At 42.4% G+C, this 15,985-nt stretch overlaps 1 protein-coding gene across 1 annotated transcript; it reads left to right on the top strand.

The window, feature by feature from the left end:
• Positions 1-69: 69 nt before the first annotated feature.
• Positions 70-15,902, top strand: LOC147180523 (regulator of nonsense transcripts 1-like). The gene is made up of 24 exons (XM_086072456.1): positions 70-459; positions 999-1,135; positions 1,522-1,611; positions 1,729-1,896; positions 2,006-2,186; positions 2,266-2,427; positions 2,742-2,826; positions 2,987-3,085; positions 3,650-3,758; positions 3,927-4,086; positions 4,299-4,417; positions 4,639-4,803; positions 4,873-4,987; positions 5,078-5,221; positions 5,573-5,786; positions 6,134-6,251; positions 6,471-6,627; positions 7,510-7,652; positions 7,730-7,904; positions 7,978-8,059; positions 8,178-8,339; positions 13,874-14,082; positions 14,170-14,292; positions 14,391-15,902. The coding sequence occupies exons 1-23, from the start codon at positions 292-294 to the stop codon at positions 14,287-14,289; spliced, it is 3,282 nt and encodes a 1,093-aa protein (XP_085928582.1). The 5' UTR covers positions 70-291; the 3' UTR covers positions 14,290-14,292; positions 14,391-15,902.
• Positions 15,903-15,985: the final 83 nt, after the last annotated feature.

The following is a 15,985-nucleotide window of genomic DNA, read 5'->3' as shown; positions in this document are numbered from 1 at the left end:
TAATAGACGATAATGACGTCATTACGTCGTCCCAATTTCCTTATCTCGCGTCCTCTTGCCTCCTTTCCTCCCTTTGCCTCCTCTATCGCTTCCTGTGAGAAACAACTTAGTGGTTCGTGAGCAAGTAGGCTGGCGCAGCCTAACAGAACGCAGCCTTTATCCAAATCTATATGTGAAGCTCGCCGACACTGTATTGCCATTCCCCCACCTCTGCTCTTTATTTATTCTCGGACAGTGGCTGCGTGGGGGAAACTGTTAAAAAAAATAATAATAATAATAAGGACAAGACGAATGATGAGCGTGGAGGCGTACGGACCGAGCCCCCAGACGCTCACGTTCCTGGACACCGAGGAAGCCGAGCTACTCGGAGCAGACACTCAGGGCTCCGAGTACGACTTCACCGATTTTACCCTGCCCAGCCAAACCCAAGGCCAGACCCAGAGTCAGCTGGACAACCAGGTCAGACACTCAGCCGCCGCATTTGTCTGCCGTTTTGATATAAAAACGCTAACAATAACAACTGGCCATGTCCGGTTAGCGTGACGATGACGTAATTCGCCTGTCACCATGCTTTTAGCTTAGCAATCTAGCTAGCATGTCAACACTTGGCATTTAAACTTGAAATTAATGATTTTTCAAGTGTAGTATGCGAAAAGTGTCATGGAATTAAATACAAATGAAGCGTTTAAATTGTGAAATATAATTAGGCAGAATTAAGCTAGTAGTTATGCATACAGCCTGTTAAAACTATCTAAATACAATTACAATTATTATTTAACCGTTATGTTCTCTTTAGTAAGTATTTTTTTTAGGTCGTACTTGATGTAGGAAAAAAAATGACAACCACTGTTTCAGTACAACACAAGAAAACTGTATTTTAACTTTAACCAATAGTTATTTCAGTAAATTACTTTTTGCCCTGATTAATTACTGAGATGACTCAGGTGTATCGTAAAGCTGAGATGGCTTTGTATCATATTTATTACATGTGTCCATAGGTTAATGGTTCTGGAGGTGTGTTACACAATGGAGACGACCCTGTCCTTAATGCAAGTCAGTTGCTGGCGGAGTTGAACTTTGAGGAGGATGAGGAGGACACCTACTATTCCAAGGACCTCCCTCTGCATGCCTGCAGGTTAAAATGACTAGTGACACAATATCCATGTATCCGTTTTCAATATCACGTGTCGGTAATATGATCACGGGTGAGCTGGAGTCTATCCTAGCTGACCTTGGGTGAGAGACAGTCAATCGCAGGACACATAAACAACCATTCACACCTATGGACAATTTAGGGTCTTCGGTAAACCTAATGTGAGGAGGAAATAAATGTATTACATTTTCATTAAATTTGTCCATCAAAGTTCCAGCTTGAATACTTAAGTTGAGCATCTATTGAAATCCTTCTATTGTGAATGTTCTGCAGCTTGTAAGCTACATTTTCAAAACACATGCAGTAAATAGTCACATATTTTGGGCGTTTTAAACAATCTAATTAGATCTAAACGACTCCTCTTTCAGTTACTGTGGAATTCACGATCCAGCCTGTGTGGTCTACTGCAACACCAGCAAAAAGTGGTTCTGTAATGGCCGTGGAAACACCTCAGGCAGGTAAGTTATTTTCACCTGCGAAAGTCACAAGAGCAACCAGCGCAGGACATACGGCTGCTACCGCAATATGTCTTAATGTCCTCCACTTTGTTTATTCATTGTCCTTTTAACTTCCAGTCACATTGTGAACCATCTGGTGAGGGCGAAGTCCAAGGAGGTGACCCTGCATAAAGACGGCCCGCTGGGGGAAACGGTGCTGGAGTGCTACAACTGCGGCTGCCGTAATGTCTTTCTGCTAGGCTTCATCCCCGCAAAGGCCGACTCCGTGGTGGTGTTACTGTGCAGGTGGGACAATAAGAATCAATCAATTATAATTGCCCGCATGCACCCCTGTAATGCATCCATATAACATGATACTTTTTTTTTTTTTTTTTGTTCTTTGTTTGCAACCCAGACAGCCATGTGCCAGTCAGAGCAGCCTCAAGGACATCAACTGGGACAGCTCCCAATGGCAGCCTCTCATTCAGGATCGCTGCTTCCTCTCCTGGTTGGTTAAAATCCCCTCAGAGCAGGAGCAGCTCAGGGCCCGCCAGATCACAGCCCAGCAGATCAACAAGTTAGAGGAGCTGTGGAAGGTGCCGTCACTGCACACCAGATACTACTACATCCATTATTGCTCGTCACGTCGCCTCTCACTATTGTTTTTCTTGACAGGAAAATCCCAGCGCAGCCTTGGAAGACCTGGAGAAGCCCGGAATCGATGAGGAGCCTCAGCATGTTTTGCTGCGCTATGAGGATGCCTACCAATACCAGAACATCTTTGGTCCGCTTGTCAAACTGGAGGCTGATTATGATAAGAAGCTTAAAGAGTCCCAGGTATCAGGTTTAAATCACTAACCAACTTAATGGGGAAGTCAACCCAAAAATGTTCTATGCAGCCCCACTAGCCTAAACAGGGCAGGCCTATTCTGATTGATATTGCGTTTAAATGAGTTAAGGAGCACTATCCACCCATTTTAATCCGTTTTAGGGGCCGGCCATTTTTCCACTTACACGTTGCCACACACACACATACGAAAAACACAGCACCTTGCAGACAGCTTTACTGCGCAATCATGTTTGTGCTGCTTATCAGAAGCGTAGAAAATATGTTTCGGTATTGTAGCAATAAAGTGAATTTGTCTTCGCAGACTCAAGGGAATATTACAGTCAGGTGGGACCTTGGCCTAAATAAAAAGAGGATTGCTTATTTTACTCTGCCTAAGACTGACTCAGGTACGTATTTAGTAGTTTGCCTTCCAGTTCACACATATTTGAATGTATTGTTTTTATTTATGTAGATAGGATTCCCCCCATGGGTCGACTAATAACCAAAACAATGTTTTTCAAAAATAATAGAAATGATCATTATTATTTGTTTTTATCTTTCCTGCAGATATGCGACTGATGCAAGGAGATGAAATCTGCTTGAGGTACAAAGGGGATCTGGCTCCTCCATGGAAAGGCATCGGACATGTCATTAAAGTCGCTGACAGTATCCTCATAAGTGTTTTCACGGCACATAAACTTTAGAGCAACTTTATATCTAAATGGTGGCAACATTGGTGCAACGTTCCTGCCAGCATACATTTAACAAACATCTAAAGGCAATCTGATGTGGGTTTAGAATTTTTTTTTTTTACTTTTATGTCCTAGGATAATGATACTCTAGTGTCGTTGGACTCCTTCTGCCTGCTATCCAATCTAGCTAGTTGTGCTAGCGATTTTAGCTATCTAATCTAACTAGCTATTTTAGCGGCCTACTCTAGTTAGCTATTTTAGCGGTCTAATCGAGCTAGTTGTTTTCAATATTTTAGTTATATAATCTAGCTCACAAAAAATGTAGTTCTCTATTTTAGCTATATAATCTAGCTAGTTAGCTATCTAATATAGCTAGCGTTTTTAGCTATCTAATATAACTGTTCTAAGGTAGTCTGTTGTGGGTTTAGTTTTATTGTTGTTGTTTTTTTTTACTTTTGATGATGATGCTTCAGTGTGGGACTCCTTCTGCCAAAATTGTAAATAACCTATATGCCTCTTCCATAACTCGCTGCTCCAGACTACGGTGATGAAATCGCCATTGAGCTCAGGAGCGGCGCTGGAGTTCCAGTAGAAATTCCACACAACTTTCAGGTGGACTTTGTGTGGAAGTCCACGTCCTTTGACAGGTACCACAAAGTGTCCACTATTTCGCTACTAAATATCTCAACGATAGTGTTTAGCATTTGTTAGTAGAAGGATTTTTTTTTTTTTACTCCTTGGACTTTTTCCTCCTTGGTTCACAGCGCCATCGGATTTATTGTTGAGCGAAATGATTCTGCTTGTTGTCATTGCAGAATGCAGAGTTCCCTGAAGACATTTGCTGTGGATGAGACTTCAGTGTCTGGTTACATTTACCACAAACTGCTGGGCCACGAGGTGGAGGACGTGGTCATCAAGTGTCAGCTGCCCAGACGCTTTACGGTCCAAGGACTGCCCGACCTCAACCACTCCCAAGTAAAGAAGGATTTACATTGCATGCTTTAAATAACAGAGTTTTTATTTTATTTTTTATTTTTTTGCTCAAGTGGTACGTATGTATTGTATATCTGGCATCACAAGATGAGGTTGGAAAATCAGCCCTAGCCAAATTTTCATTACATTTGAATTGGGCACTTGGACCTGCAGTGTCAATACTGCATCATCTGAATGTGTTTTGTCCCGCATAGGTGTATGCTGTCAAGACAGTGTTGCAGCGGCCCCTCAGTCTGATTCAAGGTCCTCCTGGCACTGGAAAGACGGTGACCTCTGCCACCATTGTGTACCACTTGGCCCGGCAGGGAAATGGGTATGACTGTGCCTTTCACACATGGAACCGTTTTCTATTATTGTGATTTAATTTGTGTGGAGTGGAAAGTTGTCTCTTTGTACCCCGTGATTTGAGTGTTGACCAATCCAGGGTGTAATCTGTGGTATGGAAAATGGGTGGAAAGTGACAAATAAATTATCTTTACCTTTTTAATTCATCAATCTCTTGTTTTTTTTGGTGTGTGACTTGTGTCCCTCCAGGCCAGTGTTGGTGTGCGCTCCCAGTAACATTGCTGTGGACCAGCTGACCGAGAAGATCCACCAAACTGGCCTCAAAGTGGTGAGGCTGTGTGCCAAGAGCAGGGAAGCCATCGACTCGCCTGTGTCCTTCTTGGCTCTAAACAACCAGACCCGTAACATGGACAGGTAACGTGAGCAGTAATGGGAATTCAAAACAGGGTTTTTTTTCTCACACTTTTTTGTTGTTGTTGACAGTATGCCAGAACTTCAAAAACTACAACAGTTGAAAGACGAGACCGGAGAGTTGTCATCCTCTGATGAAAAACGCTACAGAGCTGTGCGACGTACCGCTGAGAGGGAACTGTTGATGGTGAGAAAATGAGAATCCCCCCCCCCCCCCCCCGCATCACTGACACTTGTTTGAGCATGACCAGTACGTTACATGTTTGACTTCCTGCAGAACGCTGACGTGATCTGCTGCACGTGTGTCGGAGCGGGCGACCCCCGCCTAGCCAAGATGCAGTTCCGGTCAATTCTGATCGACGAGAGCACTCAGGCCACCGAACCCGAGTGCATGGTGCCTGTGGTGCTCGGAGCCAAACAGGTACGAGCCGTTTTTTCTGTTTGTATGCTTTATGTTTGGGTGCAATATTGGAAATACACTCTAAAAAGAGAATTGTTGAACGAATTGAAGATTAAACAGACAATTGTTGACCAACTTCATAAAATTGCTTCAAGTGGTAACACACATTTTTTAAAGTTGGTTTAACAATTCTCTTTTTAGAGTGTACTGTACATTAACATTAGCCAAAAATGTAAACAAAGTTTCTATCACAGGCAGTTGACCTCACTGCTAATTTTACATTTTTCCAACTCATTTGGATCATGACTCATAAAAATAAATAAAAAAATGACAGGAAATGTGTTTGATTGTTTTGGCTTTTTTTCTTGGTAGCTGATTCTGGTGGGCGACCACTGCCAGCTGGGCCCAGTGGTGATGTGCAAGAAGGCAGCTAAAGCAGGCCTGTCCCAGTCTCTTTTCGAGCGTCTGGTGGTTCTGGGGATCCGGCCCATCCGTCTGCAGGTTCAGTACCGCATGCACCCGGCCCTCAGCGCCTTCCCCTCCAACATCTTCTATGAAGGCTCGCTGCAGAACGGGGTCACTGCAGGTCAGACATTATTTATTTTTTTGGGGCTGGAATGTCAACTTCTTGTGGTTCTTTTCAATATGTGAATTTACATGTTTTTAAACGCAGAGCTGTTTGAAATGCATTCATAAAAAATTGGCTCATATTGATTTGACAGGGAGACCATTTACTGAGCAGATTATGGAGAGAGATAATAGTACCAAATTTGCCACTAGGTGTCACTCTGCAGCAGTCGTTTGGAAGATAAAAAAATATATAGTACCCTGTTGATAAATGGCACCTCAAGTCCACTAGGTGGCAGAGGTGTGCCTCCAAGCCCATTTGCCAGCTCCCGATGACGTCATTGTGTTTTGCATGTGTGTTTGCAGGCGACCGTGTGAAGAAGGGCTTTGACTTCCAGTGGCCACAGCCTGACAAGCCCATGTTCTTTTATGTCACTCAAGGCCAAGAGGAAATCGCCAGCTCTGGAACATCATACCTCAACAGGTGTGTGCTGTTGAGGACCTTCTGTATTGTTGAATTCTATAATACAAGGTTTATCATATAGAAAATGTCATTGAATTAAAAAAAAAATGACATTTGTATATTATGCAGTGAATCTTTTTGAATTGAAGGACTGGAGTAAATTGAGTTTTCAATGATTTATTGAAACGCACCTGTTTGTATTTGCAAAAGTGTTTTTTTTTGGCCATCTTGTTCACACAGAACTGAGGCAGCCAATGTGGAGAAATTAACGACAAGGTTGCTGAAGGCTGGAGCCAAACCTGATCAGATTGGCATCATCACCCCCTATGAGGGGCAGAGGTCCTATCTTGTCCAGTACATGCAGTTCAGTGGCTCCCTTCATACCAAGCTGTACCAGGTGGGTGCACGAGCGTCGTTAGATTGTCCTGCGATGCGCACGCACTCTTCATGGCGGTAGCAAAGTAGTAACAAAACGTACAATATCACTTCAGCTTAAAAAAAATCACTTGAATCTGACTCGGCGGTCACCATCTTGACTCGTCATACGCGCCAATCACATTCATGCGCAGTTCACGGACAGTCGGAAAACATACTTTTGTGGGAACGTTACACCAACAATGCCTTCCACTTCAGCAGCCTCACATGAACTCAACTCAATAACTCCTCCAACATCTACGTACAGTTTTATGGCATTGTACTGTATAAAAATTGAGGGAAAGTGATTCAGATGATGTAATTGATGTATTTTTTTATTTTTTTACATATTTTTATTAATTTATTTTTTTTCATAAAATTTAATGTTATTTGACTTATAAATTCGACAAACGTCTCTCTTACCTGTAAATGAGTATTAGCAGGTTTTCAGATTTATGTTTTTCAAATTTTACTTGCGTAAGTACTTTTGTGGTAAACCCCCCCCTTCCCAACCCCATTAAGAATACCAATACCAGGTATTACTATCGAGCCAATACCCTGCCTTATTTCATGGCATCGGTACTCACAACGTTGGTCAATACCATTTAACGATCAGGAATTAGACATTAGAAGAATAGAAAACTGCCATTAATTTCATGCATTTTAAGTAAAAATGCTATATTGGGATATATGTCTTTTTTTTTTTTATATACATCTATTGCGTTTTGAGGAAATTTTATGCAGTGAAAATACTAGTGGTATTGGCACTTGGTATCGGTACCATTGGCTACGCAAGAGCTGAGTACTCATATTGGTCTCGATCTGGAGGGGGAAAAAAAATTCTACGCGGATTGTCTTTATGCAGGAGGTGGAGATTGCCAGTGTGGATGCGTTCCAAGGCAGAGAGAAAGACTTCATCATCTTGTCCTGCGTGAGGGCCAACGAGCATCAAGGCATCGGCTTCCTCAACGATCCTCGTCGTCTCAACGTGGCTCTCACAAGAGCCAGGTACTTAAGCTCACGTGTGCAGCAAATACAATAATAATAATAATAATGGTTGCTTCCCTCTCGGGTGTCCTTTGCAGATATGGCGTGATCATCGTGGGCAACCCGAAAGCTCTATCCAAGCAGCCGTTATGGAACCACCTGCTGAACTACTACAAGGAGCAGAAGGTGTTGGTGGAAGGGCCCCTGAACAACCTGCGAGAGAGCCTCATGCAGTTCAGCAAGCCCCGCAAGCTGGTCAATACCATCAACCCTGTGAGTTGGCGGATTGCGCAATCAGCCTCAGATTTTTTGGGTGTGCGTTTGCTCCAAATGTGTGGTTTTATAGGGTGGCCGATTCATGAGCACGGCCATGTATGACGCCAGAGAAGCCCTCATCCCTGGATCTGTTTATGATCGCAGCAGCAATGGTGAGCGGTCCGTTTCAAACACTTTCGAGGAGGATTTAACGATATGCTCTCCGATGAACTTGGAAATAGAAATTAAATCGTGCGTGGATGTTCAATCATTCGCATATTTCCATTGCAGGGCGTACATCCAACATGTACTTCCAGACCCACGACCAGATTGGAATGATTGGTACCGGCCCCAACCCGCTGACTGCCCTGAATATCCCAATCCCCTTCAGCCTGGTCATGCCCCCGATACCTCCCCCAGGGTACATGGGCCAGCTCAACGGGCCGACATCAGGTGAGATTCGAGGACCAACATCAGCTTTAGTCGCACGTGTGAAGCCAGAGGTACAAGCATAACAATTTTGAACTGGTTCACCTAATTTGCCGGGTTTGTTTGCCTAAACCCTGTCTAATATAGAGGAAATTCATTTAGCAGCATCCTGGGCCTAAGGAACTGTCACTACGAACTAGTACTGCCAAGCGATGAATTTTTTAAAACTAATTCCATCGTAAAATGTTCCATAATGAATCACGATTAATCAAAATTGTTTTTATGAGGCTTGTAACAGATATTTACTTAAATAAATAGAAGTAAGTAAATATAGCCAGGAAGCTTTCCACTTCACACCAAGTCAGCAAGATTGTTCTTACCGAGTACTTTTCGATTTGTGTTGTATTTGTTTTTTTTTGTAACTAATATTATATTTGGATTTTGCTTTGAAAAGCGCAAACATTATTTGTGATATCTCCAGTGAGCCTTCAAGCAACTAAAACTATGCAAGTCATTCTTTGCCTGCCTTCACGCCAGTGAAGTGAAGTGAGCCGAGGCGCGCTGCCACAGGAAGTTAATTTTCTGTAATCGTTTTATACATTTTTAATTAATCTCCATAGTTAAGATAGCTACTAAGAACTCTTTAAAATCAAACTCATTGTTGTATGACAGGCAGAATGCTCCAAATCTGCTAGTACAGTGTTCCCTGGTTTTCCGCTGGAGTTAAGTAAAAAAAAAAAAAAAATACCTGCAATAAATGAAATCTGCAAAGTAGTTAGCTTTATGTTTTACATTTATTATAAACATTTTAAAGGCGCATTGTGCTATTTAAAAAGGTAATGTAATAGCTTTTTCTACATCATGCATACTCCACCAATGCCAAGATGAATACGAAGAGCCCTGACTGTTTTACTCTGACTGCACCGATCAGCTTTTGTCTTCCTTTTAAAGTGGAGTATGCGGACCCTGCACACGCCACAGTTTCTTTGGGGAGGGGTGGGGAGTTTTTCTGACCTTATTTGAAGTCATGTCTCCCTTTGTCAACTGTGGCTGTCGCTTTAAGATTGTGCATGCGCACCATGAACGAGCCTGACACAGATGCTGCAGTTATGCTTTGGGCCAAAGGGGGCAGTCATGAGTAAAAAAAAAAGTGACAAACTGAACAAAGATCTTGTTTTTTTTTTGGTAGGTTCCATGTTTTTTCTTTCAAATGTATTTTTATTTGTTTCACAATAATACAAAACAGACCCCCCCCCCCCCCCCCAACTGAAAAAACAAACCCCGTTTCACTCTAAGCTATCCAACACAACCCACCATAAAGTCTAATCATAAACGTCCATAGAGAGTTCTTCTGTGCCATCACTCCCAATACATAATGGTTACAGTATCAGAATAGAATACAATACAAAGTCAGATGTACTACCAAGTAGCAATGAAAAGCGACCGTACCGTTGCCAGCCCATCCACCATAGCTGGATTAGCGGTATGACCGTGCATATGTCATTCCTGCAATTGTGTGGCGGTGTTATCAAAAAACGCAAAGAAAAAGTCCCCATGTATTATAAAATTTATTTTCAGAACCACGAAGAGTATATCTGATTTTCTCGAGCCTGAGGTTTCATCAGCACGTCCCTTATCCAGTGCGAAGTTGTGGGTGGGGCAGCCTCCTTCCACCTCCAAAAGAACCAAACGACGCGCCAAAAGGGTAGTAAAAGCAACGAACTACCCGGGGATCAGGAGGAATTCCAGCCCCTAACACTAGGGAGAGAGGGCTTCAAAAATACCCCTCCAACATTTTTCTTAACTTGAACATAACCAGAACATATGGATCGGTGTTGCATCCGCCACTTTACACCCATCACACCAAGGGCTAATTTCTGGAAAGATTCTGGACAATCTTACCTTAAATTGAATCAAAGCATGACGAGTGCACATAGATGAATTATGCACCCTACCTAAAACCTTGGACCACAGTCCATCTCCAAGTGGTGCTTGAGGATCATGTTCCCACAAGTTTTTAATTCTAGATAAGGACGGAGCTACCATATGAGAAATTAGATTAAGAATGGGCTTGATTCCCCCTTTCTCTGTTGGATCTAAAGACCTAATATCATCTATAACTGTTGTAGGAGGTTTATTTGAGAAAAGTGGTTTAACACTCTTAACAAAGCTTCTAAATTGCAAATATCTCAAATGGTGTGATTTGGGAATATTAAATCTTTGGACTAGCTGTGCGAAAGAGGCAAAAACATCATCAACAAAAAGGTCATTTAGATGTTTAAGACCCAGATTAGACCACAAGTGAAAGAAGGCTTTATCGACTGTTGAGGGTACAAAAAAACCGATTTGACGCTCCTGGGCTAAAAAGGCAAATACCAACTAATCCTAAATTGAGAGAGTATCTGAAGGGAGTGAGATAATACTGGATTATTTCCAGATACCCCCATTGTCAAGGAAAGGGCAGTGGTGCACCAGACAAGGCGGGTAATGAATTAGGGAGACAGGAACATGCTTCCATCCGCACCCAAGTGGGACCATTCTTCTCAAGATGGGAGTATAACCAATATGCAATACAATTTAGATTTGCAGCCCAGTAATACGCCTGAAAATTGGGAAGGGCCAAACCACCCTCGCTTTTTAGCCCCTTGCAGGAAGTCTTTACGTACACGTGGCTGTTTGTTATTCCATACATAAGAAGAAAAAAGGGGAGTCCCAACTTTTTAAAATGAGGCAGGAATGAAAATAGGCAAACACTGAAACGGGTATAAATATCTGGGCAATATCGTCATCTTGATAGCATTAATCCGTGCTGCAGTAGTGACTTAGTCCTAACCAAAATTATGCTCACGGAGCTCCTTATATTGCTTGGTTACCGATATTCCCAAGTAATTAAAGCTACTAGTATTCACTTTAAAAGGCAAGCTGACATCTCCGATTTCAAATTTGTCAACATCTAGAGCAGAGGTGGGCAATCTCGGTCCTCGAGGGCCGGAGTCCTGCAGGTTTTGGAGGTTTCTCGCTTCCAACACAAGCTGATTCCAATCAACAGGATTGTTATCAGGCTTATGCAGAGCTTCCTGATGAGCTGATCATATATCAGCTGTGTTGGAGAAGGGCAACATGCAAAACCTGCAGGACTCCGGCCCTCGATGCCCACCTCTGATCTAGAGGCATCAACTCACTCTTATGGAGGTTCGGCTTGTAACCTGTAAATCTGCCGAATCGTTGTAGCAGGTCAAGAACAAGTCTGAGGATTAGATATGTAGAGGAGTAAATTGTCATCATACAGTGAGACTTTATGTTCAATGCCTCCTCTATTTATTTCTGTTATATATCGGTTGGATCTGGTAGCTACTGCAAGAGGTTCAATGGCCAAAACAAAAAGCATTTAAAGGACAACCTTGACGTGTTCCACGATATCAATTAAATGGCACAGAAAGCATATTATTAGTTAAAATCCTGGCCACAGGTCTGGAATACAATAATCTAATCCAATATATAAATGTAGCCCCAAATCCAAACTGACCTAATGTCTCAAACATATAGTTCCTTTCCACCCTGTCGAAGGCCTTTTCGGCATCCATAGCTATAACACACGCTGAGGCAGACTGACAAGGAGTGTAAATTATGTTAAATAGCCGCCGGACATTGAAAAAGGAACTTCTATGTTGAACAAAGCCTGTCTGATCATGGGTTATATTGTTTGGTAAAACAGCCTCCAAGCGATGCGCAAGTACTTTAGCTAGTATTTTGTCATCTGCATTTAAGAGAGAAATAGGCCCAAAAGACCCAAGTTTCAATGGGTCTTTGTCTTTTTTCGCTAACAATGTAATGCAAGCTTGATTTAAAGTAGGTGGAAGGTGACCTAAGGACTGGGACTCGCCTTACACAGCCGTCAGAATGGGAGTCAACTGCGAAGCGAAATTGAAATAAAACTCACTGGGGAAACCATCTGAACCAGGCGCTTTCCCTGTCTGGAGCCCGAACTATGCCATGGCATTCCGAACTTCTTGCTGAGTCACAGGCTTATCCAATTCTGAGACTATTTTGGGAGAAATCTGTAGAAATTCTAAATCCTTAAAAAAAACTTTGTATAGCTTCTATCTCTCTTGGAGCCTCTGAAATATATAATTAACTATAATAATCCTTAAACGCTGTATTAATTCCCCACTTTTCCGTGGTCATTTTATCTACCGATGTGATGCTGGGGATTGTAAATTTTGCTTTAACACCTTTTAGTTGCCTCGCCAAAATTGAGCCCACTTTGTCTCCATGTTCATAAAAATTACTTCTAGTCCTATTCAGCAGATTCTCCACAAAGTATGACGAAGCACAGTCACATTCCGATTTGAGACGAAGTCGCTCTTTATACGGAGCAGGAGATGGAAATTGTGCGTAAATATTGCCAAGTCTAAAAGTTTTGCATTCGTTTTTTCTCCTTTTGGCAGCCATATAAGAAATTGTTTGGCCCTGTAAATAGGCCTTAAGTGCCTCCCAAATAACTGAAAAAGAAACATCTGGGGTGGTATTGATATGTAGAAACAGCGTAATCTGATCAGAGAGAAACTTCCCAAATGCCTCATCTGCTAATAAGAGTGAATTAAACCTCTAATTCCCGTTAGTCGCACCTGCTTCCGGTAAATTTAACTTCAGAACAGGAGGAGCATGATCTGAGATAACTATAGTTTGGTATTCACACGAGCGAACATTAGATATTAGTCTATTATCTGTAAACAAATAATCTATTCTGCTATATGTATGATGTACATGTGGGGAAAAAAAATAATCTGTGTTTCTTGAAGAAAGGCAACTGCCGTCCTCATTCGTTTCAGGTGGACCAATACTTTCTTCTTCTTAACCGGGTGGTTCAGGCCTTTAACGTTCCAGCTTACCAATTCAAGGTCGCTGTTCATGTCATGCCGCTCCTCTGTGTAACGTTATATAGACGGTAGTCAGCATTAAACACAAAAATGTAGTAAAAACAGTTTGACTGCATAAATGATCAAATGACAGCAAATGGCAATATTGCAATGATCTTGCTTGAACCTTATTTTGCTATCTTTTGTAGCGTATGCATCAAAATCAACGCACTTTCCCGGAAACATCTTCAAATAATAATAATAATAATAATAATAAACACGCTCAATCGTGAGGTAACGTAATGCACAAGGCTCCTACAGAGTCAAGAAGAAGTGCAGTTCTATTTCGTCCCTCTCGGCCACCAGGTGGCGGTGCTGAAACAGCTCAGAAATCCCCACGCGCATTTATTATTATTTATTAAATGCTTTACATGAATGCATGTGGTTATGTTTACTGCTCAAACACAACCTGGGCTACCTTTAACGTAGCCATCCGCTGTCAAGCTTAAAGGATCATCTGCTGTCAAAATTAATAGGGTGATTAATCTACGTCAATACATGATTAATGCAAGAATTTTGTTGTGATTAATCAATGAGTTAATGCTTTAACTTTGACAGCACTAGAAAAAAAAAATATGGAATTGAACATAGGAGGTTTTAGCCCTGCATCCCGCTTAAGCTCGCTGAATTCTTCTCCAGGTCGTGGAGGCGGCACGAAGGGAAAATCTGGTAGCGGAGGAGGGGGCAGCGCTCGAAGTCATCGGAACCGCAACGGAGGGCATCCCGGGGTCAGCCAAGACCTGAGCTCCCAGACCTTCTCCCAGGGTCCTCTGACCCAAGGCTACGTCAACATGAGCCAGCCGTCACAGATGAGCCAGCCTGGCCTCTCCCCGCCGGACCTTTCGCAGGTTGGATCACTGTTGTGTGTTTGGGCCAACAATTTGTTGACCTTGTGTAATCGTCACAATTTTTTGTTGTTGCTGGTTCCCTCATAGGACAGTTACCTAGGAGATGAGTTTAAGTCCCAGATTGACGTGGCTCTGTCTCAGGATTCCACCTATCAGGGGGAACGAGCCTACCAGCTTGGCGGTGTGACTGGACTGTCCCAGTATTAGACTGTAAGCAAAACCGACAAGAACCATCAAAGTCCAACTATTAAGTATTTCTATACTTTTTCATCCACCTCTCTCTTATTTTTTTTTTTTTTGTTCTGTAGTTTGTGAAAGGAGATTGGCCTGTGTGAGCTCAATTCCTCAGAATGCAAAAAAATCTGGGTGACAACAAACAAGGATATCCGTTTTCCACCGCGACACCACTGTGTGAAAGTAGCAGAAGTGAGCGAGGACTGCAAGAAAAGCAACCAATCACGAGCGTGAGAAATACAATGGGAGCAGAGCGAGGCGGTGGAGGAGCGAAGGCCACCGCTGCTGCGCACCGGCCGGGGCGGCGGACGAGCCGCCGGAGAAAAACTGGCGAATCGACAAGACCTTGGCGGGGTCCAGGAGGAAGAGAAGATCCATTTGGTTCTGAACTGGAGAGGGGGGCGGGGACTACCCCGCTTGCATCTTCAGGCTGTCTGAGAAAGATGGAGAAGAAAGATGTCTCGCATATCCGTCCTCCAAGTTTACTGGACAGGACGTCTTGAAGACAGAGACAGTGAAGGGCACACAAGTCCTGAAGTTGTCCAAATTCCAAGTCAGTGTGAACTTAGCATTTGGCTGCTCAAGCCGCTGGACATTTGGGGATCACATACATTTTTCTTCTCTCTCTGCTTTGAGTGGTTCCATTTCGCCCCTGCTGACCTCTAGTGGTGGTGCCTAACAGCACGGAATGACCTGTCGTTATAAATGATAGCGCTGCTTGCGGATTTGTAGAGAACAAGCCCTGCTGCGAATAGTGAACATTTTAGTTCTGCCATGACCATGCTTGTAACTCAAAACAGTATCTCAAATCATCTTTCCCCATTAGAATGAATGGAAATGCCATTAATCTGTTCCAGCCTGCCCCCAAAATTCTACAAAAATGGCAAAATAGCATTCTGTAATATTCTATTTCTTAAAAACATACAGTAACAGCAATCATATTACCGGTAGTTGTTCTTCACAGATTATAAAGAATATGTGTATTGTTATAGATGGCAGTAAAGCACATTTTCCTTATTAGGGAAGGCTATGACCTGACTAAAAAAAGCTCCTCCCCTCACGTCATTATAACGGCTTGGCACCTGATGGCGCCATAGCAGTAATTTTTTATTAGACATGGCTTTGACCTCAGTGCAAAAAAAATACAAAATGAATAGGTGAATTTTTCAGCAAGTAAGTGTGGGTAGGTTACTAAAAATGAGTGCCCAGGTACCAAATGCTTAGCCCACCACTGGAATTGACATGTTTATTGGTTGTTTTGTGTTGCCAAGTAATTTCAGATTCACAAGAGGAAATATATAGTTGTGTATTAGACATATGTTCATAATATTTGATTCATCTTCTGAGGTTTTTAGATAAATTGACAAGCTTTCCCAATCAGCTCAATATCCTTCCAAAATGGCGTTTGGTCAATTAAACTGAAATTGTGTAGTGTTTCTTTTTTCGGAAGCTTTAAGATGGACATGTTTGTCGGCCATCTTGTTTCGCTTATGATTGCTTGCATTACTGTATTGTGCTTTCCTCTGATAATTGATTGCGGTATTTATAATGGCTGCTCACAAATATATTATCACTGGAAAATTGAATTGCTTCTTTTTTTTGTTCTTCTGACGGCTACCTTTTCTGTAAAAAATAATACATGAAATATGTTACATACATACTGTATATA

This window comes from Leptonotus elevatus, chromosome 1 (genome assembly GCF_054856555.1).
Source record: "Leptonotus elevatus isolate MCC_2025b chromosome 1, RoL_Lele_1.0, whole genome shotgun sequence".
NCBI classification, from domain to species: Eukaryota; Metazoa; Chordata; class Actinopteri; order Syngnathiformes; family Syngnathidae; genus Leptonotus; species Leptonotus elevatus.
The sequence above is the reverse complement of the archived record's forward strand: the minus strand, read 5'-3'. Positions and strand labels throughout refer to the sequence as shown.

Coding starts and splice junctions, on each gene's coding strand:
- LOC147180523 (XM_086072456.1), top strand. CDS start 292: ATGATGAGCGTGGAGGCGTACGGACCGAGCCCCCAGACGCTCACGTTC. Junction 1,897..2,005: donor GTGGTGGTGTTACTGTGCAG/GTGGGACAATAA, acceptor TTTGCAACCCAG/ACAGCCATGTGCCAGTCAGA. Junction 2,187..2,265: donor AGTTAGAGGAGCTGTGGAAG/GTGCCGTCACTG, acceptor TTTTCTTGACAG/GAAAATCCCAGCGCAGCCTT.